Raw genomic sequence first — 18,022 nt, 5'->3', positions numbered from 1 at the left:
CCCCGCCCCTTCCGCCCCCGAGCGCGTGCGCAGTTCCTCGCCGCCCAGATCTTCAAGGGGTCCCTACATTTATATCCCGGACAGCAGCCGCGGGCCTTGTGCGGAGGGTCCGCCCGGTCCTCCACCATGCTTTGGGGGCTGCACCCTCACGGACCCGGAACGGCGGCGCTCACCGCGGCTGGGAGCTTATGGGGGCCAGCCCGTTTTCCCAGCCGCCTGGGGTGTCTGGGGATGACGAGGAGGCTCGTGGTACGCTCCGTAGCCGGAGCGGACAGCCCCCAAAGCAGCCCGAAAAGCGGCAGATACCGCGACACTGTGCTGCTGCCGCAGACCAACTTCCCGATGAAGCTGCTGGGCCACCAGCAGTCCGACATGGAGCTGGAGATCCAGCAGGTACCGGACGCGGCCACCCGAGCAGGGCGGGGTGGGCCAGCTCTGCATGAGCCTTCCAGGCCTCTGGGATTCCCAGCGGGCTCCAAGGGGGCGGGTTCCAAAGCAAAGCCCCACGCGGCACAGAGCACCTTCCGACTTCCTCCAAGTTGTCTTTGCACACTTTTCCAGTCTCTTGTCAGAAAGTAGCCAACGTGAGCATGTATAAATAAAAATTCTAGTGTGGGCTGGAGAGGTAGCTCAGCGCTTAAGAGCGCTTACCGCCCTTGCAGAGGATCGGCGTTCAGTTCCCAGCACATAAGTCTGGCAGTTCACAACCACCTGTAACTCCGACCTCAGGAGATCTGGTGCCTCTGACCTCTGCAGGCACCTGCCCTCGCATGTACCACACACAAATAATAAAACATAAAAGCCAAACTTTAAAAATAATAAAAGGGGGAGTTGGGGATTTAGCTCAGTGGTAGAGCGCTTGCCTACCAAGGGCAAGATCCTGGGTTCGGTCCCCAGCTTGGAAAAAAAGAAAAGAAAAAAAAATAATAAAAGGGGAGGGAGGATGGGATAGGGGATTTATGGACGGGGAAACCGGGAAAGGGAATAACATTTGAAATGTAAATTTAAAAAACCCAGTTAAAAAGTAAAAGTATTAGCAAAGAAGGGAAGTTGAGCCCCACCTTAGACACACATTTAGGTTTTTCAGTGGCATCATTCCTTTGAAGGACAAAGTAGCTGCTCTTTTTGGGTCCCCTGTGTAGTCTGTATCTGTCACCTATAGCATACTGAATTTTCTTACCGCTGAGCTTCTCCTGTTAGTGTCCGTACACTAGAGTATTTAAAATATTCCTGATAATCAGGAATACTGCTTAAGTGAATAGTGTTAGCCTGAATATTCTTTGGTTTTAGGGAAGTATTGGGGCCAAAGAATAGCCAGAATAAATTACCAGTATATTTTCGGTGGTCGAGTCGTCTGGGAAGAGACTTTCAGCAGGGCTGGATTGAGATAGTGAATACTGAGAGAATTTAGAGCCCCCACGCCACATAAAAGTTTACACTTTAAAGTGTTGTTGGGGAATTTGAGGACTTCTGAAAGTGTTAAGAGAATTCTAGTTCACTCCAGAGAGTTTTCCAGTTATATTTCTGGGCCGAATGGATTGGAGTGGGATAAGTGGTAACCAAGAATTGATAAGAGTCTACAGCATGTATTTATGTGTTATGTAAACATTAGCTTTTTTTTTTTTTTAAACAGAAATGTGGCTTTTCAGAGCTTTATTCCTGGCAAAGAGAAAGAAAAGTAAAGACGGAATTTTGCCTTCACGATGGCCCTCCCTATGCAAATGGTGACCCTCATGTTGGGCATGCCTTAAACAAGGTAATTATAATTTAGGTTATAAAACTCAGAAGTAAATACTCTGCAAAGAAGCATATGTTGTACATGTATGTTAATCATGTAAACTTACATTGGCATATGTAAATACATGAATTATTAGTGAGTTTATGTAGTCACTGGTGCTTGGGAATCAAACCCAGGGCCTTGTTTGAGCTAGGTAAGTACTCTAACGGTGAACTGCATTCCGGATATCTTGTGTGTGTGATGGGGTCTGTGGATGGAACCCAGGATGGAACACGGGGGAGATGAGCTCCTACTCCTGCATCTCTGTGTCTGCAGCTCTCACTAAATACATTAGGAGCTGTACACAGTTTTGATACTGCACGAACACTAACACTGCTGGAGTTTCCTGTCAGCTTTTTGTTTCTTTACACTTTAATTCCATCGTATTTGATGCTTCCTGTGTATGTGTCAGACATTCTTCTGTATTCTGAGTAGTGAATAATAAAGTCGTATTCCTTCCTTCCTCTCTACTTGGGAAGACGAATGGGTAAACCATGTAATGTGCTGGGTAGTGATGACAGCTGTGGGGGAAGCAGCACTGGGAAGAGGAGAGCAAGCATCCTGGCGAAGCCTTTCCAACAGAGGCTTAGTTTATGTGTACGGGTGCCTAGCCTGTGCGTGTGCTTGCGTGTTCCATGCCTGAGGAGGCCAGAAGAAAGTTTGCAGATGTGCTGTAACTGGAGCTCAAGACGGTCGTGAGCTCCCACAGGTGCCTAGTGCTCTAACTTCTGAGCCATCTCTCCAGCCCTGCCGCTATACTTTTAATAATTACCGTGTTAAGAGAGACAGAGTCATGGACGCTTCAGAGAACGTTCTTTTGCAACACTTAGGCCCGAGTTTCTATAAGCCGACAGGGAAGATGGTGGGAGGGTTAGTCTTTGGAGGAGAGGAGTTTAAAGATGGATTTATTTCACACATGTGAGTTCACTGTGGCTCTCTTCAGATGCACCAGAAGAGGGCATCGGATCCCGTTACAGATGGTTGTGAGCCACCATGTAACCCATTGCTGGGAGTTGAACTCAGGACCTCTGGAAGAGCAGTCCGTGTTGTTAACCACTGAGCCATCTCTCCAGCCCCCCGTAGCAGTTTTATATGTGTATATATACTTATGTATTTGTATGCACACACACACATACTCACAGACTGTTTCCCCCTTATCCTTATTGGGATTTAACCCTGGGGCTTGTGCGTGCTAGAGAAGCGCTCTGCTGCTGAGCCATGTGCAGAGGCCTCTTTATTTTTTTTTTTTTTTGTTTTGAAACAAAGTCTCAGTTGTCCAGGCTGGCCTCCATGTGGCTGTAGTGCAGGCAGGCCTTGAACTTGGGATCCTTCTACTTTAGCTCATGTGCTGTATAGACGCTGGGGTTGATTACAGACCCACATTCTCAGGCCCGGCTGATAGTGCTTTTTTTTTAAGTCTCCCCCCCTGCTCCTTTCTAAAGTGGTGTAAGCAGGGTGATTCAGGTGTAGACGTGCTTGCCGCTGACTGGGGGCCTTCTCAGTGCAAAGCAGTGAGCATGGGGTTCTGTGCTCCGGGAGCAGTGTTGTTCTGCAGGTCTGAGCATCGCTTTACCTATGTTAATTCTTCCTTAAGCATGATAAAGATTTCTAACTGACTTATTTATAGTCTAGAATTTAGAAAGTGAGAAGTGTTTCTGTAAAAGGTGGAATGGAAGCTGGCACGGTGGCCTTTAATCCCAGCACTCGAGAAGCAGAGGCAGGTGGATCTCTTGAGTTAGAGACCAGCATGGCCGAGACTGTTATACAGAAAAAACAAAAACAACCAAAAAAAGTAGAGTGGGCCGAGACTTTCCCCCAGCTTGACAAATGATGGACTTTGAGGCATAAAGATTTTCACATATAATTCTCTTGTTTGACTCCCCCTCCCGCTTGATAGCATTAATATGAAATTCAAATATTTGTTATTTTTGTGTGAATGTTGCATGTTAATTAGTAGATTTATTTATACAAATACTTTAAAACCAAACTTTATGCTTTAAAATAGCATTTGTCGAAAGACTGAGGCCCTGAGCTGTGTGCTTTCTGCTGGTGACTGTGCTTTCATCCCTGCAGATTTTGAAAGACATTGTCAATCGATTCCATATGATGAGAGGTTCCAAGGTACACTTTGTGCCTGGCTGGGATTGCCATGGCTTGCCCATTGAAACAAAAGTGTTATCAGAGCTCGGGGTAAACACCCAGACTCTTTCAGCCATGGAGATCAGGGAGAAAGGTAAGCTCTTCCCGTTCTCACTTTAAAATGTCATTGAGTGGTCAGCCTTCCTGTCAGACCAGGCTCTGCCAGAGGGACTCTGGTCTATAGTGAGACATGTTGGATGATTCTTGTTTATCCCAGGTAGGCCTCACGGTCTTAATTCCATTCTCCTGCCTCAGCCTTCTGAATGGCAGCATCCTTGGCATGGGCCTCCACGTAATCCCAGATTTTTAAAAAATGACTTTTGTGAGACTTGGTCTTCGGCAGTTAGAGGGGAGTGTTGGAGGTTTCCTGGCTGTGCCTTCAGTTTCACATCTTCCAACCTCACCAGGTGGAACTTGATGCCTAAAATCAGTTCCAGAATACATGCGTCTTAAATCTGGCTATGGTAGTGCATGCCTGTAAATTCATTGTGAGAAGCCCAAGTTAGCAGTATCACGAGTCCACAGTCAGCTTGTGTTACAGTCCAAGACTGTCTCTAAGTAAAAACCAAACAGCCACGCAGAGTAAATATGAGGTGCATACTCTGAAAGATACTAAAGACAGTATATGATTCAGGTTTTTGTTGTTTTGTTTGTTTTTTGAGACAGGGTTTCTCTATGTAGCCTTGGCTGTCCTGAAACTCTCTTTGTAGACCAGGCTGGCCTTGAACTCAGAGATCTGCCTGCCTCTTCCTCGAGTGCTGGGATTAAACCCACGTACCACCACTGCCCATGGAAAATCCTGGGCTCCCACAGTCAGAGGATGAGTAATCCCTACAAAGTGTGGTAGAGGCCAGCACCAGCCTGGGTCAGCAGGGATTTTTCTAGTCTAATGGTGCATAGCACCTACACTTAGAGAAGCTCAGAGCAAATCATGTTTAAGACTACAAATGTCAGCCTGGTGGCTTATACTCCTAATCCTGTCACTTGGTACTCGAGGCAGGAGGATTGTTTTGAGTTTGAGGCCACTTTTTAGGGTATATAGTGAATTTAGGCCAGGCTGGGTTAAAGGGCGAGACCTTTCAAAAATAAGCAGTTTCTCAGGGGCGTTCTCCTTTTCCTCCCTCACCCTTTCCAGCCAGGTCGTTTGCTCAAGCAGCCATTGAAAAGCAGAAATCGGCGTTTGCCCGCTGGGGAGTGATGGCGGATTGGAGTAACTGCTATTACACATTCGATCCAAAGTATGAAGCCAAGCAGCTGAGAGTATTTCAGCAAATGTACGAGAAGGTAACGGAGTAGACCCCTCTTCCTAGCATGTTATGGTGCGCGTCTCAGAAACCTCCGTCTCAGCGTGGCCCTGGGTTCCTTTTGCTGTGATGAAAGCGGGAAAGGCGACCTGGGAAGAAAGGGGTTTCTGTGGCTTCCACGTCTCCTCAGTTTTATCATCGAGGGAGGTCAGGACAGAACTCAGGCAGGGCAGGAACTTTGTGTCCAGAGCTGAAGCAGAGGCCATGGAGGGGTGCTGCTTAGTGGTTGGTGCCCTGGGCCTGCTCAGCTTGTTTTTCCCACCTATGGGCCAGTCGGAAGGAGGCATGTTCCCAAGTTAGATTCCCTCTTCCTACATCTGTATAGGTTTGTATCGGGTTGACAAAACCCGATCAGCACAAATATCCTGTCTTTGCCTTTACAGGGCTTGGTTTATCGATCTTACAAACCAGTGTATTGGTCTCCCTCATCGAGGTATGCATTCCTTGTTAATTAAAAGGTTGAAGACATTGCGAAGCTTCCACATGCTTATGTGCGGTATCTTAAAATCCCAGGACGGCGCTGGCTGAAGCAGAGCTTGAGTACAACCCTGAGCATGTTAGTCGGTCGGTGTATGTGAGATTCCCTCTCCTGAAGCCTCCACCTACGCTGGAATCTCTCACAGGTCGGTTTGGCTGGAGCTGGGTCGTTGGACATGACGGGGCTACGGTGCTTGCTCATGCTCACAACCCTGTTTCCACAGGTGCCTCATCCCCTGTTAGCGCTTTAGTCTGGACCACCCAGCCTTGGACAGTTCCTGCCAATCAGGCTATATGCTACATGCCGGAGGCCAAGTACGTCCTGTGCCGTGTGTGTCAATCTGTCCATAAGTAGGATTCGTGTTAAATTTACTGCACTCTCACGACCGTGTTAAAGTGCGGCGCACTGTCATATAGTGCTGCTATGTGGCTTTCACTGCACTCCAGAGGAGGCGACCTTTGACGACTTTAGCTCCTTCTGAAAGGGAAACACATGTGAAGCTGGCACTTGTAAACTAATCTCTGACCTAGCAGTCCATCTTTGTAAAATGATGTCCCTCACTGTGCCTTGTCTCTTTCCGTCATGGGTGACTTGCCCTGAATGTCATCTTCAGGTACGCTGTTGTGAAATGTTCTGCTTCTGGAAACTTCTACATCCTGGCTGAAGATAAAATATCACCTGTTGCTTCTGCCTTGGAAACAACATTTGATGTTACTGCAACGTTTTCAGGTGAGGATGGGTAGACATTGTCCAACCGTCAGTCATTAAAATATTGGGTTGATTGGCATTTAATAGTTTCTTGGACATTACCCGTTGTGAGTTGAAACAAACATGACATCTGTGTTTCCAGGGGGAAATAAAGAAGCATATGTTGTTTGTCTGTGACAGAGTCGTACCATATAGACCAAGCTGTCCTGGAATTCACTGTGTAGACTGGACTGACCTCAGACTAACTCACAAAGATCTGCCTGCCTCTGCTTCTTAAGTGCTGAGATTAAAGATGTGGGCTACCATGCCTGGTGTCAAAGATAATGCTTCTATCAGAAGTTATGAGTAATAATTTGGGACTTCAGTGCAATGACTAGTTTTTATTTAACTGTGGAAGTCTGGGGATATTTAAAATTAATTGTGATTCTTAGAGATGATAATGTCTTTTGAATTGTTGAAAAGCAACATCACAGTAAATATAGTTTAAAAAATAGAATGACCCTATAGCTAAAGAAGAAAATCCTCTTCCCTTCACCAGTTCAGGTATAAGACGGTTAGAAGAATAAACATACAGCCCTGTAAGAACTAAAAGGGGTTATGAAAGAGTCAAGAGGGAAGCTAGGGCTTTAAAGACCATTGGTCCTCCATGGGCAATAGGGAAGTTACAGAACCCACTGTTCATGCCAAGTAGCGAGTTTACCTCCAGCTCCTTTTTGTCTTTGTCCTGAGACAGGACCTTGTTAAGTTTTCTTGGACTCAGTCTGATTACGAATTTGCTGTAATAGACAACAAAAAATAAAATGGTAATATTTTAAATTATTTATAGTGAGACAGTATTATGCTTAACTGTTTGAAAATTGCCACAATGCTGCCCTGAGAACGGTGCTCTCCACAGTGCTGCCCCGATAGCGGTGCTCTCCACAGTGCTGCCCCATAGTGGTGCTCTCCACAGTGCTGCCCCATAGCGGTGCTCTCCACAGTGCTGCCCCATAGCGGTGCTCTCCACAGTGCTGCCCCGATAGCGGTGCTCTCCACAGTGCTGCCCCGGTAGCGGTGCTCTCCACAGTGCTGCCCCATAGTGGTGCTCTCCACAGTGCTGCCCCATAGCGGTGCTCTCCACTGGGTTGTAATTGCCTGCATTCTGTAGCTTACCAGGCATCGTAGCTCAGGTAGGCTAGTTCTGAGTCCGGCCAGTCCTGTACTCTGTGTTTCATTTTGTTAGCGATCTGGCTGCCGATGTCTGTGCACAGCCATTACCCCAGCAACGGAGAGGTGGAAGCAGTGGATCAGGTATTTAAGGTCATCTCCAGCTGCCTGCTGAATTTGAGGTCAGCTTGAGATCTGCAAGGTTTTACCTCACCCAAAGAAAAAAGAAAAGAAAAAAGATGTGACTTACATTGCCAAGCTTAAGGAGGTAGAACTGTCAAATAGAACAACTCTTCAAAATAACTGGGGCTTGATCCCAGGCATCAGACATGGGAGGCCCCAGCCCTTCACAAGAACACTTGGTAATGGTTTTCTTGACCCGTAGGTGTGGATCTGGAAGGTGGCACTTGTAGTCACCCTTTAATTCCCGATAAAGTGTCTCCTCTTTTACCTGCCACTCACGTGACTATGGCCAAAGGAACAGGGCTGGTCCACACAGCGCCAGCTCACGGTATGGAAGATTACAGCGTAGCATCGCAGCACAGCCTCCCTATGGTACTGTCCTCTTTCTTCCCTTTAATTATTCGCCTTGCAGAATGAAAATGATTGCTCGTAACTAACCTCTTGTGTCTTGGTAATAACAGTTTCCGCCATCACAGTTAGATCGTGAGGTGATTACATTTTAGCGGCATCCTGAGATGTTATTACTCCGTACTGAGTTAAGGAAGGTTTCCCAGAATCAGCCCTGACTCATGTCCTCTGACATGAAGGCTTTAATCACACCTGCTGTCCCGTCCTGTGCCCTTTACTGTGCTTTGCAGAGGTGCATTTGTTACTCGTCGGAGGTTGGGGCAGACAGGTGTTGAGCAAGTCCAACACTATGTTTTTTAAATTATTTTTATTTGTTTTATGTGTGGATGCAGCACATGTGAGCCTAGTACCCATGTGTAGCATGTGTCGGATCTCCTGGAACTGCAGTTACAGATGGCTGTGACCCACACATGGCCCAGAACCATTTCTCCCAACAGCTCAGATGATCCTCAGCAGTTTTGAGAAAATAGGTAGTTTGTAGTTGAGGTGGACAGTCTCCATACTTCGCATACTTAGCAGCCTGTGGCGTGGCCGAGGCCTAAGTGTTACTTCCCGGGAAGCTGAAGAATTGGTGCGGTTGCTTTCCTCTGCTTTCCTGCCACTCACATCCTTTTCACAGTAGTCTCAAATCAGTATGGCTGCACTGACGCTGAGTCAGAACACGCTGTAAACTCCTGAGCTCTTTTACACACTTTACTTGGCAACTTTTGCCATTTGGTTAAGAGGGATACAAGCGAAGAGGGATGTACGCCAGTGATCTCTGAATGAGAGACTGCTTCAAGAGAGGTTTGGAATCCTTGTATTTCCCAGTGTTACACTCTACATATGTGCTTTAATGACACACTTTGTCTTCGGTGGTTTCATTATATAGACTTCAGGAATAGAGGAAGAAATATCCCGGTTTTTAAAGTAGAGAAAAGGTAGATTGTTTGAGATGCTTTAAGTATGTTGTTTTACCATGGATTGCTGTAAGGTAACGTGTGTCTGTGTTTTAACTGTTCTAAATGGTACATTGCAGGACTGTTTAGTGGATGAAGAAGGAATGTTCACCAGTGCTGCCGGCCCTGAACTTCAGAACAAGGCTGTGCTTACGGAGGGGACCGATGTGGGTAAGTGTCATCTGTGCTTACAGAGGGGACCGATGTGGGTAGGCGTCATCTGTTGATAATGGAGGCAGTAAACCTCCACAGTGACCCACTAGAAACCAATAGCAGGAACCCTGGTCACTTTTTATCCTTGCAGTCAGAACAAACCTCATTTGCTTAGCCATGGTTCAAAATGAAGCTTTGGATCTATGATACTTAGTTTCAGATCTATTCTAATTGTTTGTGCAAATCAGGATAGTGGTCAGAAGTAAAGTTCGTTGTTGGGAGGTGGTTCAGAGATAATTAGCATATTGCTTTTGTCAGGGATGGAAACCAAGCTTGGGGAGACAGTGCCTGTGAATCAGGGTCCCACTCTCTCAGTAAGCTTTGCAAATAGCTGATCAGGCAGGCTGTGTCTTCACAGGCTGTGCCTCTCTGTCTTCATGGAGTTAGGAGTGGAGCAGTCTGCAGTCTGATCCAGGTCTCAGGGAGTCGGTGCCCCTGCCACCTTCACTCCATGCCTGGGGTGGGGCTTCTCCGGCCCCTCTGCCCGGGTTCAGTTCTTCCTAGAAGCCGCAAGTGCTGTGCATCTGTTAGGCATACTTTTAAGTTATGTCTGACAGGACTTTTTTTTTAAGTTATAAAGATGCTTCAGGCTACCAAGAATCTGTTGAAAGAAGAGAGCATTGTGCACAGCTATCCCTGTGACTGGAGAACTAAGAAACCCGTGCTGATTCGGGCCAGCAAGCAGTGGTTTGTAAATATCATGGATATCAAGGCTACAGCTAAGGTAGGAAAGGCTGCTGCTCTAAGGGTTGAGGTGGTCATTGCCACCACAAAAAATGAGTGTGTGTGTGTGTGTGTGTGTGTGTGTGTGTGTCTATGTGTCTGTTTGTGTCTGTGTGTGTGTGTCTGTGTGTGTCTGTGTGTGTGTGTCTGTGTGTGTGTGTCTTTGTGTGTGTGTGTCTGTGTGTGTGTGTGTCTTTGTGTGTATGTGTCTGTGTGTGTGTCTATGTGTCTGTTTGTGTCTGTGTGTGTATGTCTGTGTGTGTGTGTGTGTGTGTCTGTGTGTGTGTCTGTGTGTGTGTGTCTTTGTGTGTGTGTCTTTGTGTGTGTGTGTCTGTGTGTGTGTGTCTGTGTGTGTGTGTGTGTCTGTGTGTGTGTGTCTTTATGTGTGTTGGTGAGGTAGTGGGACTGAAGGAGAGAAGATTTATAATTTTTATTATGATTTCTTTTCCTAAAATTATATGCTCTTAGGTCTGAAAAGCTTTCATACTTGATTCTTCCATGTATGCACGTGTAGAAACAAGGCCGAAGGAGGCTGAGTGGGTCCTCGGGTCACTTCTGTGTCCAGTGTTGTAGGAGTAGCATAGACTGAGGGCATCTGTGGTATGACCTCCTAGGACCTCAGTTCTATATCCCTTCATCCAGGGCAAGGCAGTAATGTCTACCAAAGGGAGCAAGTTGGTTTCCTCAGCAGTGACTGCCACATGATACACATTTAATGGGATGTTTTGTATCCCCGTTGCCTTGAAATTAAGACTGCTGAAAAGAGGGAAGCAAAACAGAATTTTGGTCCATTTAAGAAGTTGTTTTGGGGCTGGAGAAATGGCTCAGTGGTTTAGAGCTGCTCTGTCAGAGGACCTGAGTTTGGTTCCCGGCACCTGCTTCAGGCTTCTCATAGACGTTATATGAGAAGCCTGAAATGTATATGCTTATAAATGCCTGTAGCCCTGCTGCAGGGGTTCCGATGCCTCCTTCTGCCCTCGGCAGCATTGTATGCACATGCACAAGTGCACATACACATATCACTTTTTCTTCTTCTTCTTTTTTTTTTTTTTTTCTTTTCTTCGGAGCTGGGGACCGAACCCAGGACCTTGCGCTTGCCAGGCAAGCGCTCTACCACTGAGCTAAATCCCCAACCCCACACATCACTTTTTAAAATGTGATGAATCAACTATTTTTATAGTTGGTGTTGCAAACATTTAGCGTGTTTTCAAGCTCTTTCATTTTTACGTTCACCAACGGATATTTTGGAAAGAGCTTTACTACTGAGTGAAAGCTCACACAGTTATTAGCTGGGCCGATACACAGGTTCTTTGTTCACAGCTCGCATCTGAAGCACTGGTGTCATTAGCCTGCTTATTCACTGGCCTGATAATTAGAGTCCTCAGCAGAGCTCAGTGCAGAAGTTTGTGTTTCTATACATGTGTGCAGTGGGCGTACGACAGGTAGAAGTGTTTTGTTTTGTTTTTTCAGTCCAATATAAGATCCGTCATATTCTTTGATGTTGTTTGCTTATTTGCATGATTTTGGGGGGATAAGGCCTCGTTATGTACCTCTTACTGGCAGGAACTCACTTTGTAGGGCAGGCCTCCTGTCTTAGCCTCCCTAGCCTAACTAGTGTGTTAGTGCACATGCCCACTGTCTGCTCTCCACAGAGGTGAAATGGGGTTTTGTTGTCAAAAGTCTTTGTCTTTTTGTTGTCAAAAGTATTTGCTTTTCTGTTGTTTGCCTGAGTGGGAGGGAGAGGACTGTGAATGGTATGGACACCCGGAATGGAGAGCAGGATTAGGAAAAGTCAGCACAGCTCTTTAAAGTATGTTCTGCTTCTCCCACTTGACCTGCTGATGAATGACTTGCAGGAGTCGTTAAAGACAGTGAAGTTCATTCCCGGAGCAGCACTGAATAGCATGATGGACATGCTGGACAGACGGCCGTACTGGTGCATATCAAGGCAGAGAGTCTGGGGTGTTCCAATCCCTGTCTTTCATCATAAGACAAAAGATGAATATTTGATCAACAGGTAATTCTTTTCTGTGTTTTATTGTTTAAAATGGGTTCTGTTTCCTTGGAAGAATGGTGCTTACCATTAAGAATCCCTTGTTACTGTTCATGTGCTCCCTGGCTTTGAGATGGCCTTTCCTTCTTCAGCAAGATTACAGATGTGTGCTGCTGTCCCCCTCACTCTTAGCTCTTTCCGTCTCACTGTAGCACTGGCTGCTCTGCCACAGTCTCACAGTCACAGCAGTCCTCCTGCCTCAGCTCCCTAGTGCTGGGATTAGAAGCATGTTTCAGCTCTCCTGGAAAGTCAGACTTGCTGGACTGGGTGATCCAGCAGTGAGCAAGACTGAGGCAGGAGCATGAATTTACGGAGAGAGTGAAGAGGGTTTTCAGAAGGCTGATGTGCCCTCAACCCCATGATGATCGCATGGCGCTGTTGGAGCTTTCTGTTTCTAGGTTGTTGCTGTTGGTTTTGGTGTTTGTTCATTCCCTCCCTTTCCCCCACCTCCTAATGTGCACACACTGAGATTGAAGCCTGGGCCACCATACCCAGCCCTTGTTGCTGTTACTAGAGGTAGAAAGGGGACTGCTAATCACTTCTGTTAGATTTCTTTCTAGGTTTTCATTTCCTAAGGTTGCTTTGACTTAATTTTATTTTGGTTAATGAGGTTTTCCTAAATTATGCTATGGCATCAGCGATATTGGCTGAGCATTGGCTTTGTTAGTTGAGGATCCAGTCAGCAGTTTTGAGGGGCAGAGGCAATAAGTAATGGGTAGTTTGAGAGGCTGTAGTCCAGGCTAGGCAGCCCTTCCTTGGGATTCCTTGGCATTGTTGAGATGGTTTGGTTTTCACTGTTGACATGATTGAATGCCCTTGATAGTATCATACTGAGTGTATGGATTTTAAAGTTTTAAAAAATGTTAATTTGTTTTTTTTTAAGAAGTCATGTATGATCATATAAGGGATAGGTTTATTGTTATTTTTAATAATTTTGTGCTGGGAATTATAAAGACCCTGCACATTCCTGACCACTGAACTCTGTTCTAAGCCCCTGGCTGAGGGCAGGGAAGAGTGCTCAGCAGGAGTCAGGGTGCAGTGTGTGCAAACAGGGCATGTGTGTGCAAACAGGGCATGTGTGTGCAAACAGGGCATGTGTGTGCATACAGGGCATGTGTGTGCATACAGGGCATGTGTGTGCATACAGGGCATGTGTGTGCATACAGGACATGTGCATGCATGGGAACTATGTGGCTCCAGGGTTATGAGAGGGATAGAAAGGCAGTCACTAGGAGCTGGCCTGGACAGGCTGAAGGAATCTTGAGTACATTAAGGATTTTCGGAAGTCTTTTTCGGGGTAAGCATGTACAGGCTAGAGTAGTAAGACGATTTGAGTATTATAACAGGTCCACTACCGTCGCTGTGTGCTTCTTATAGAGCATAAGAGTTTGGTCAGTTCCATTCCACTACTATCTTAATACCTCCATTGAGAATGATATGATTATAGTTGATAAATCGGCACAAGTAAGCTTAAAAGCCCATTGTTTCTCAGTCCCTGATTGTCAGAGTGCAGGACTTTGACGCATTGCCTTGAAGTGACTGAGGTAGGATGAGTATATGTGTTAAAATTAAAAAGGAAAATAAGGTCGGCTTTTGTTTGTTTTGTGTGCAGGGGCTTGATTGAACCTTTCAGGCCCTTTCAGGGTTATACACCGTATCACTGAGCTGCACCCCAGACTTCAGCACCACACACGCTACCCCTGAGCTGCACCCCGAGACTTCAGCAGACTGTGGAACTGACAATTACTTTCAAAGTTGAAATGTACACAGGTTGAGCAGTCAGGGAGTTAGATGAAATAGATGTCAACTTTGTCAGACACACAGAGACACACGTCTGCTTAGCATTGTCTCATTTTATTTCCTCAGCATGTTTTCCTGCTAATGCTACAGACTCCCATGGTCTGCTGCACAGTGCTCAAAGGGTGTTAGTCGATGTCTGGTTTGTAAGGAGGAGAGACATACAGAATATTGGCCTACAGAATGACAGACACACGCAGCCACACTGTCTGTCAAATCATAGGTCATTGTCCTGTACACCGGTCATGGTGAGAGCCCCGTAGGCTTCACGGTTGGGTCCTTCTGGTGACAGAGCACTTGGATTTTAAAACATTTACACTCTTAATTATTTATTAGTTAGAAAACAGCATGATGGTCATCAATTTCTTTCTGAATCAAATGATAATCCCACCCAGCAATGTCTGCTCTTCCTCTCCAGTGTTTGTAGCAGGCTGGAGGCCATCAAAAGTAACAGCAGCTCCACTGGGATCTGTGCACAGTCCACATGGAGTTGCTGTTACACGTGATGACTCCATAAGCTTGACGGAGAACTGCTTTGGCTTTAAAGCACTAGTCACTCAGTGTGTATGCTTCTGAGGGTTGAACCTGGAGTTGGGTACATCCCAGGCAAGAACTATACAGTAGACTCCAGAGCTAGCCCCAGCCCCCTTCTACCTCCTGTTGTGTGTGTAGGTGGTGGGAGTGGTGGCAGTTTGGGTCCAGACCTAACCTGTACCTTGCAGTCCTGCCTCAGCTTCCTGGGAGCTGGGATTCCAGGTGAGGGCCGCCATGTCTGGTCTTCTGCTTCCTGGATGATAGTCTGCAAGTTGCCTCTAAACATACTTACTTGTTTTCCAAAGAAAATCGTGGATTACTCATGGCCTAAATGAGTTTAAAGGCTGACAGAATTCAAACTCTGGACTCCGACATGTTAATTTCATTTATAGCTTATGTTTGCTTCTTTTCCTCAAGAACTTTTAATGTTAATATCATTGGTCATTTCCTGAATCTGTAATATGGTCCCCATAAAATTATATGAATTATATAAGTGAAAACCTAGTCCCTGGTTAGTAAAAACAAGTACTTTTTTTTCTTAACATAAAATGGATAAAATTTCGAAACATTGGCCACCTAGGAAAGACAGGAAGCCATTGATGACATTTCTTCCCTTAATTTAGGCATATGTTGTCACCCAGCACTGTTGGCCTAAGTGGTAAGGCAGCTTGGAGGCAGCTTCTGGAAACCCGTAGACTTTATGTTCGCTAAGTAAAGAAAGCACCCGAAATCATTACCTGCTATGCTGGCTTACAGCCTGCGGGTAGGACTGCGTGGAGTACAGCGCTTCCTTCTGAGCCTCCACTGTGTTCTCAGTCTCATTCCATGAGCAGACAGGAACACGGAGCCTCTTACCTCGTCCTTTCTCAGTCACTTCCAGCAGAGACCTTGTCCTGTGCCTTTGCCTACCGAGGGAGAGCAGAGGACCGAGAGGGCAGGGGGACCTCCTCTTTCTCACCTGGAAGTCCCGAGTGCCTCCTGCTTCCCTGCTAAATAGCGCACGCAGAGATAGCAGAGCCCGGGTGATTGGCTGCTGCCAGAGCTGCTCCAATGCCTGGGTTTCCCTGATGGAAACCGAAGCAGGAACACGGAATGCGTGACAGTTAAGGTCTTTGAGTCGAGTACAAAGTCCTATTATGGTGTGACTTATTGCTCTATGAAATACAGCATTAAAATGGAAATAGACTACAGAGTGATAAGTGGTTTCACCCACTTTTATCAACAGTAATTTATACTAATCTTTAGGTCATAAGTCAATTGTGTGCTGAAGTAATGGATATTATTAATAAAAAAAGAGAATTCTTGTATTTACAAGGACAAACCTTAAGAAATTCTTTTGCAGTATTTGAAAGCATGACCTCAGTTTCATTATAAAAAATTCCACTTGTAAGTGTTTGTCGGAAGGAAAAAGACTAATGAATCCTGTACAAAGATATGCATGTAAGGTGTCCAGTTTAACTGTGTGTCAAGAGACTTAATGATATACAAAAGATAGGGCTCTGTATACAACCGCTGGGAAGCACTCGTGTACCGTGCATGGAACCATAGGTTCAAAGCCAGCATAGTACACAGCTGGGGTTTAAATCGTGTACAGAGGAGCTGTCCTGCAGACTTAGGGCCATAGCTTTGCTCTTATTGGCTGCCTGGGTCCCACACTGAAAATCCAGAGACCAGAACACATCCAGCATCTGGCTGTTTCGAGGTGGTTGCTTTTTGTTTTGTTTTGGTGGGAAGTCAGTCCTCCACTACTGAGCTGTGCTCCTTCCTGTCCCTGCGTTTTCCTGAGACACAGACCATGTAGCTCTACTGTCCACAGGGTTGGTGACCCTCCAATTCGTCTCCTGAGTGTGGGATTCTGGTCCACGCAAAGTGCAGACGGCAAGAGGAATCGACAGTTTTAAAATATTGTTGAGTTTCTGATATTTATTTAAAGATAAGAAAAACAGTTCATTGGAGTTGATTTGTTACGGATGGGTATGGAATATATCATGTTAGGCTTCTCACTTTTCTTTAGCTACTAAGACTTAAAAAAATAAAAATGTTCGTAATCTTCTTTTTATATATTTTTTTTTATATTTTTAAAAACATATCATATTTTCCTCTTGCTATCAGCCAGTAAGCCAGATAGTGTATGTTCTTTGAACTCTGCTTGCTCTGTCAGCACACTAATCTCCTGAGACGCCCTTCTTCCCTGCCTCGGCCTTGGCTCACAGCCCGGGAGTCCCCTGCCTGTGCAGTCAGAGCCTTGGCTTAGCAGCTCCAGAGAGTAGAATGCAAGTTCACCCGGAGTGTGTGTGACAGAGGAGACTCAGCCATGCAAACAGCTCTTGCCTGAGAGGATGGCCCCCCTACCTGGAAGACCTCATTCCAGACTTGTCATTTATTTATTCACAAGCTCCCGAGAGGTCCAGTCCCAGAACTTCTGAGCGTGCTGTGCTGTTCATTATTGATGATGCTAATATGAAGTGCAAACAGTTTACTTTCCCTTCTAGGTTATCTGTACCTGTTTATTTCAAATACATTTAAACGTTTTCATTGCTTGCCCAAATTTGGCAATTTAATGGTAACACAAAAGGCCAATGACACTTGTCTCCTGACGCGTCTCTTTTTACGGGGAAAGTGTGTAGCAGGTGTGAAAGCATGGCTGCTGTCTGTAAGTGTGGGTGTATTTGAGTGCACTCTGCTGGTACTTCTGTTTTTGTTCTTTGGGGCATTAGGCTTCATTAGATTTTTCTATTACTGCATGTTCAGATTTTCTTAACTGATAAAGTGTTCTGTGCACACTATATAAAAACTAATGTGTAACTAAGAATTATTGTCTTACAGCTAGTTACTTATTGCAAAAGTTTTTATGGTCACCTAGAGAAAGCTTATCTTCACCGTTAAAGTCATCTAAAGTGAATGTCCTAGCCATCGGGACTTGTGCCAGTTTTGGATTTTTATATTCATGTTATATGTAAATTCTTCAACATTTTGGTAGCATTATACATTCAGTCAATTTTTTTTAGAGTATCACTTTAATATTTTTTTGAGCTAGCCTCACTATGTAGACCAGGCTGTCCTTGATTTCACAGAAATCTACCTCCATTTGCCTCCTCAGTCCTGGAATTAAAGGTGTGTGCCATTACGCCTTTGCTTCTCTCTCCCTTTTTAAGGTTTATTTTGCGTTTTGTGTGTGCATGTGTACATGTGTGTCACATGTGTACCTAGTAGTCACAGAAGAGGGCATTGCATCTCCTAGAACTGGAATCTGGTTGTGACATAACTTCCTTGTACTCAGAGCTGAGCCTGGCTCCTTTGCAAGAGCAGCCATCCCTCTCAGTCTCAGAAGCACCTCTTCCGTCCCCACCGTAGTCTTTAGAGCGGCGTCTCAGACTTCAGGTCATAGGGTATGTTAATTTATATCACCTACTTGATTTGCATCCCTTTGCAGTTTTTACAAACAGCTTCACTGATCCATGACATACCAGAGCTGGGAATGGGGGATATTTGGTAATGCACAGTGTGACTGATGTCTGCTGGCGCAGATCTGGAACTCACTTTTCCCTGTTCTCGGTTCCGTCCTTCCTGTAACTCTGGTGGGTGTGCAGTCACTTGCACTGGCAATGGAGGGGAGAGGCA

General features: G+C 45.7%; 1 protein-coding gene and 2 non-coding genes across 3 annotated transcripts in view; 1 reads left to right on the top strand and 2 right to left on the bottom strand.

Annotated features, from left to right (window-relative positions):
- Positions 1-29: 29 nt before the first annotated feature.
- Positions 30-18,022, top strand: part of Iars2 (isoleucyl-tRNA synthetase 2, mitochondrial) — a 34,034-nt gene continuing 16,041 nt past the window's right edge. The window contains exons 1-12 of the mRNA NM_001398608.1: positions 30-393; positions 1,634-1,756; positions 3,851-4,010; positions 5,052-5,200; positions 5,604-5,653; positions 5,734-5,843; positions 5,922-6,012; positions 6,312-6,427; positions 7,938-8,107; positions 9,162-9,252; positions 9,867-10,018; positions 11,874-12,034. Of these exons, the coding sequence (NP_001385537.1) occupies positions 127-393; positions 1,634-1,756; positions 3,851-4,010; positions 5,052-5,200; positions 5,604-5,653; positions 5,734-5,843; positions 5,922-6,012; positions 6,312-6,427; positions 7,938-8,107; positions 9,162-9,252; positions 9,867-10,018; positions 11,874-12,034 (1,640 nt within the window). The 5' untranslated portion in view covers positions 30-126. The remainder of the gene's footprint in view (positions 394-1,633; positions 1,757-3,850; positions 4,011-5,051; positions 5,201-5,603; positions 5,654-5,733; positions 5,844-5,921; positions 6,013-6,311; positions 6,428-7,937; positions 8,108-9,161; positions 9,253-9,866; positions 10,019-11,873; positions 12,035-18,022) is intronic.
- Positions 14,012-14,108, bottom strand: Mir215 (microRNA 215). The gene has a single exon (NR_032110.1). It is a non-coding gene; the product is annotated as a microRNA 215 (primary transcript).
- Positions 14,300-14,382, bottom strand: Mir194-1 (microRNA 194-1). Its single transcript, NR_031910.1, has one exon. It is a non-coding gene; the product is annotated as a microRNA 194-1 (primary transcript).

This window comes from Rattus norvegicus, chromosome 13 (assembly GCF_036323735.1).
Source record: "Rattus norvegicus strain BN/NHsdMcwi chromosome 13, GRCr8, whole genome shotgun sequence".
Taxonomy (NCBI): domain Eukaryota; kingdom Metazoa; phylum Chordata; class Mammalia; order Rodentia; family Muridae; genus Rattus; species Rattus norvegicus.
The sequence above is the reverse complement of the archived record's forward strand: the minus strand, read 5'-3'. Positions and strand labels throughout refer to the sequence as shown.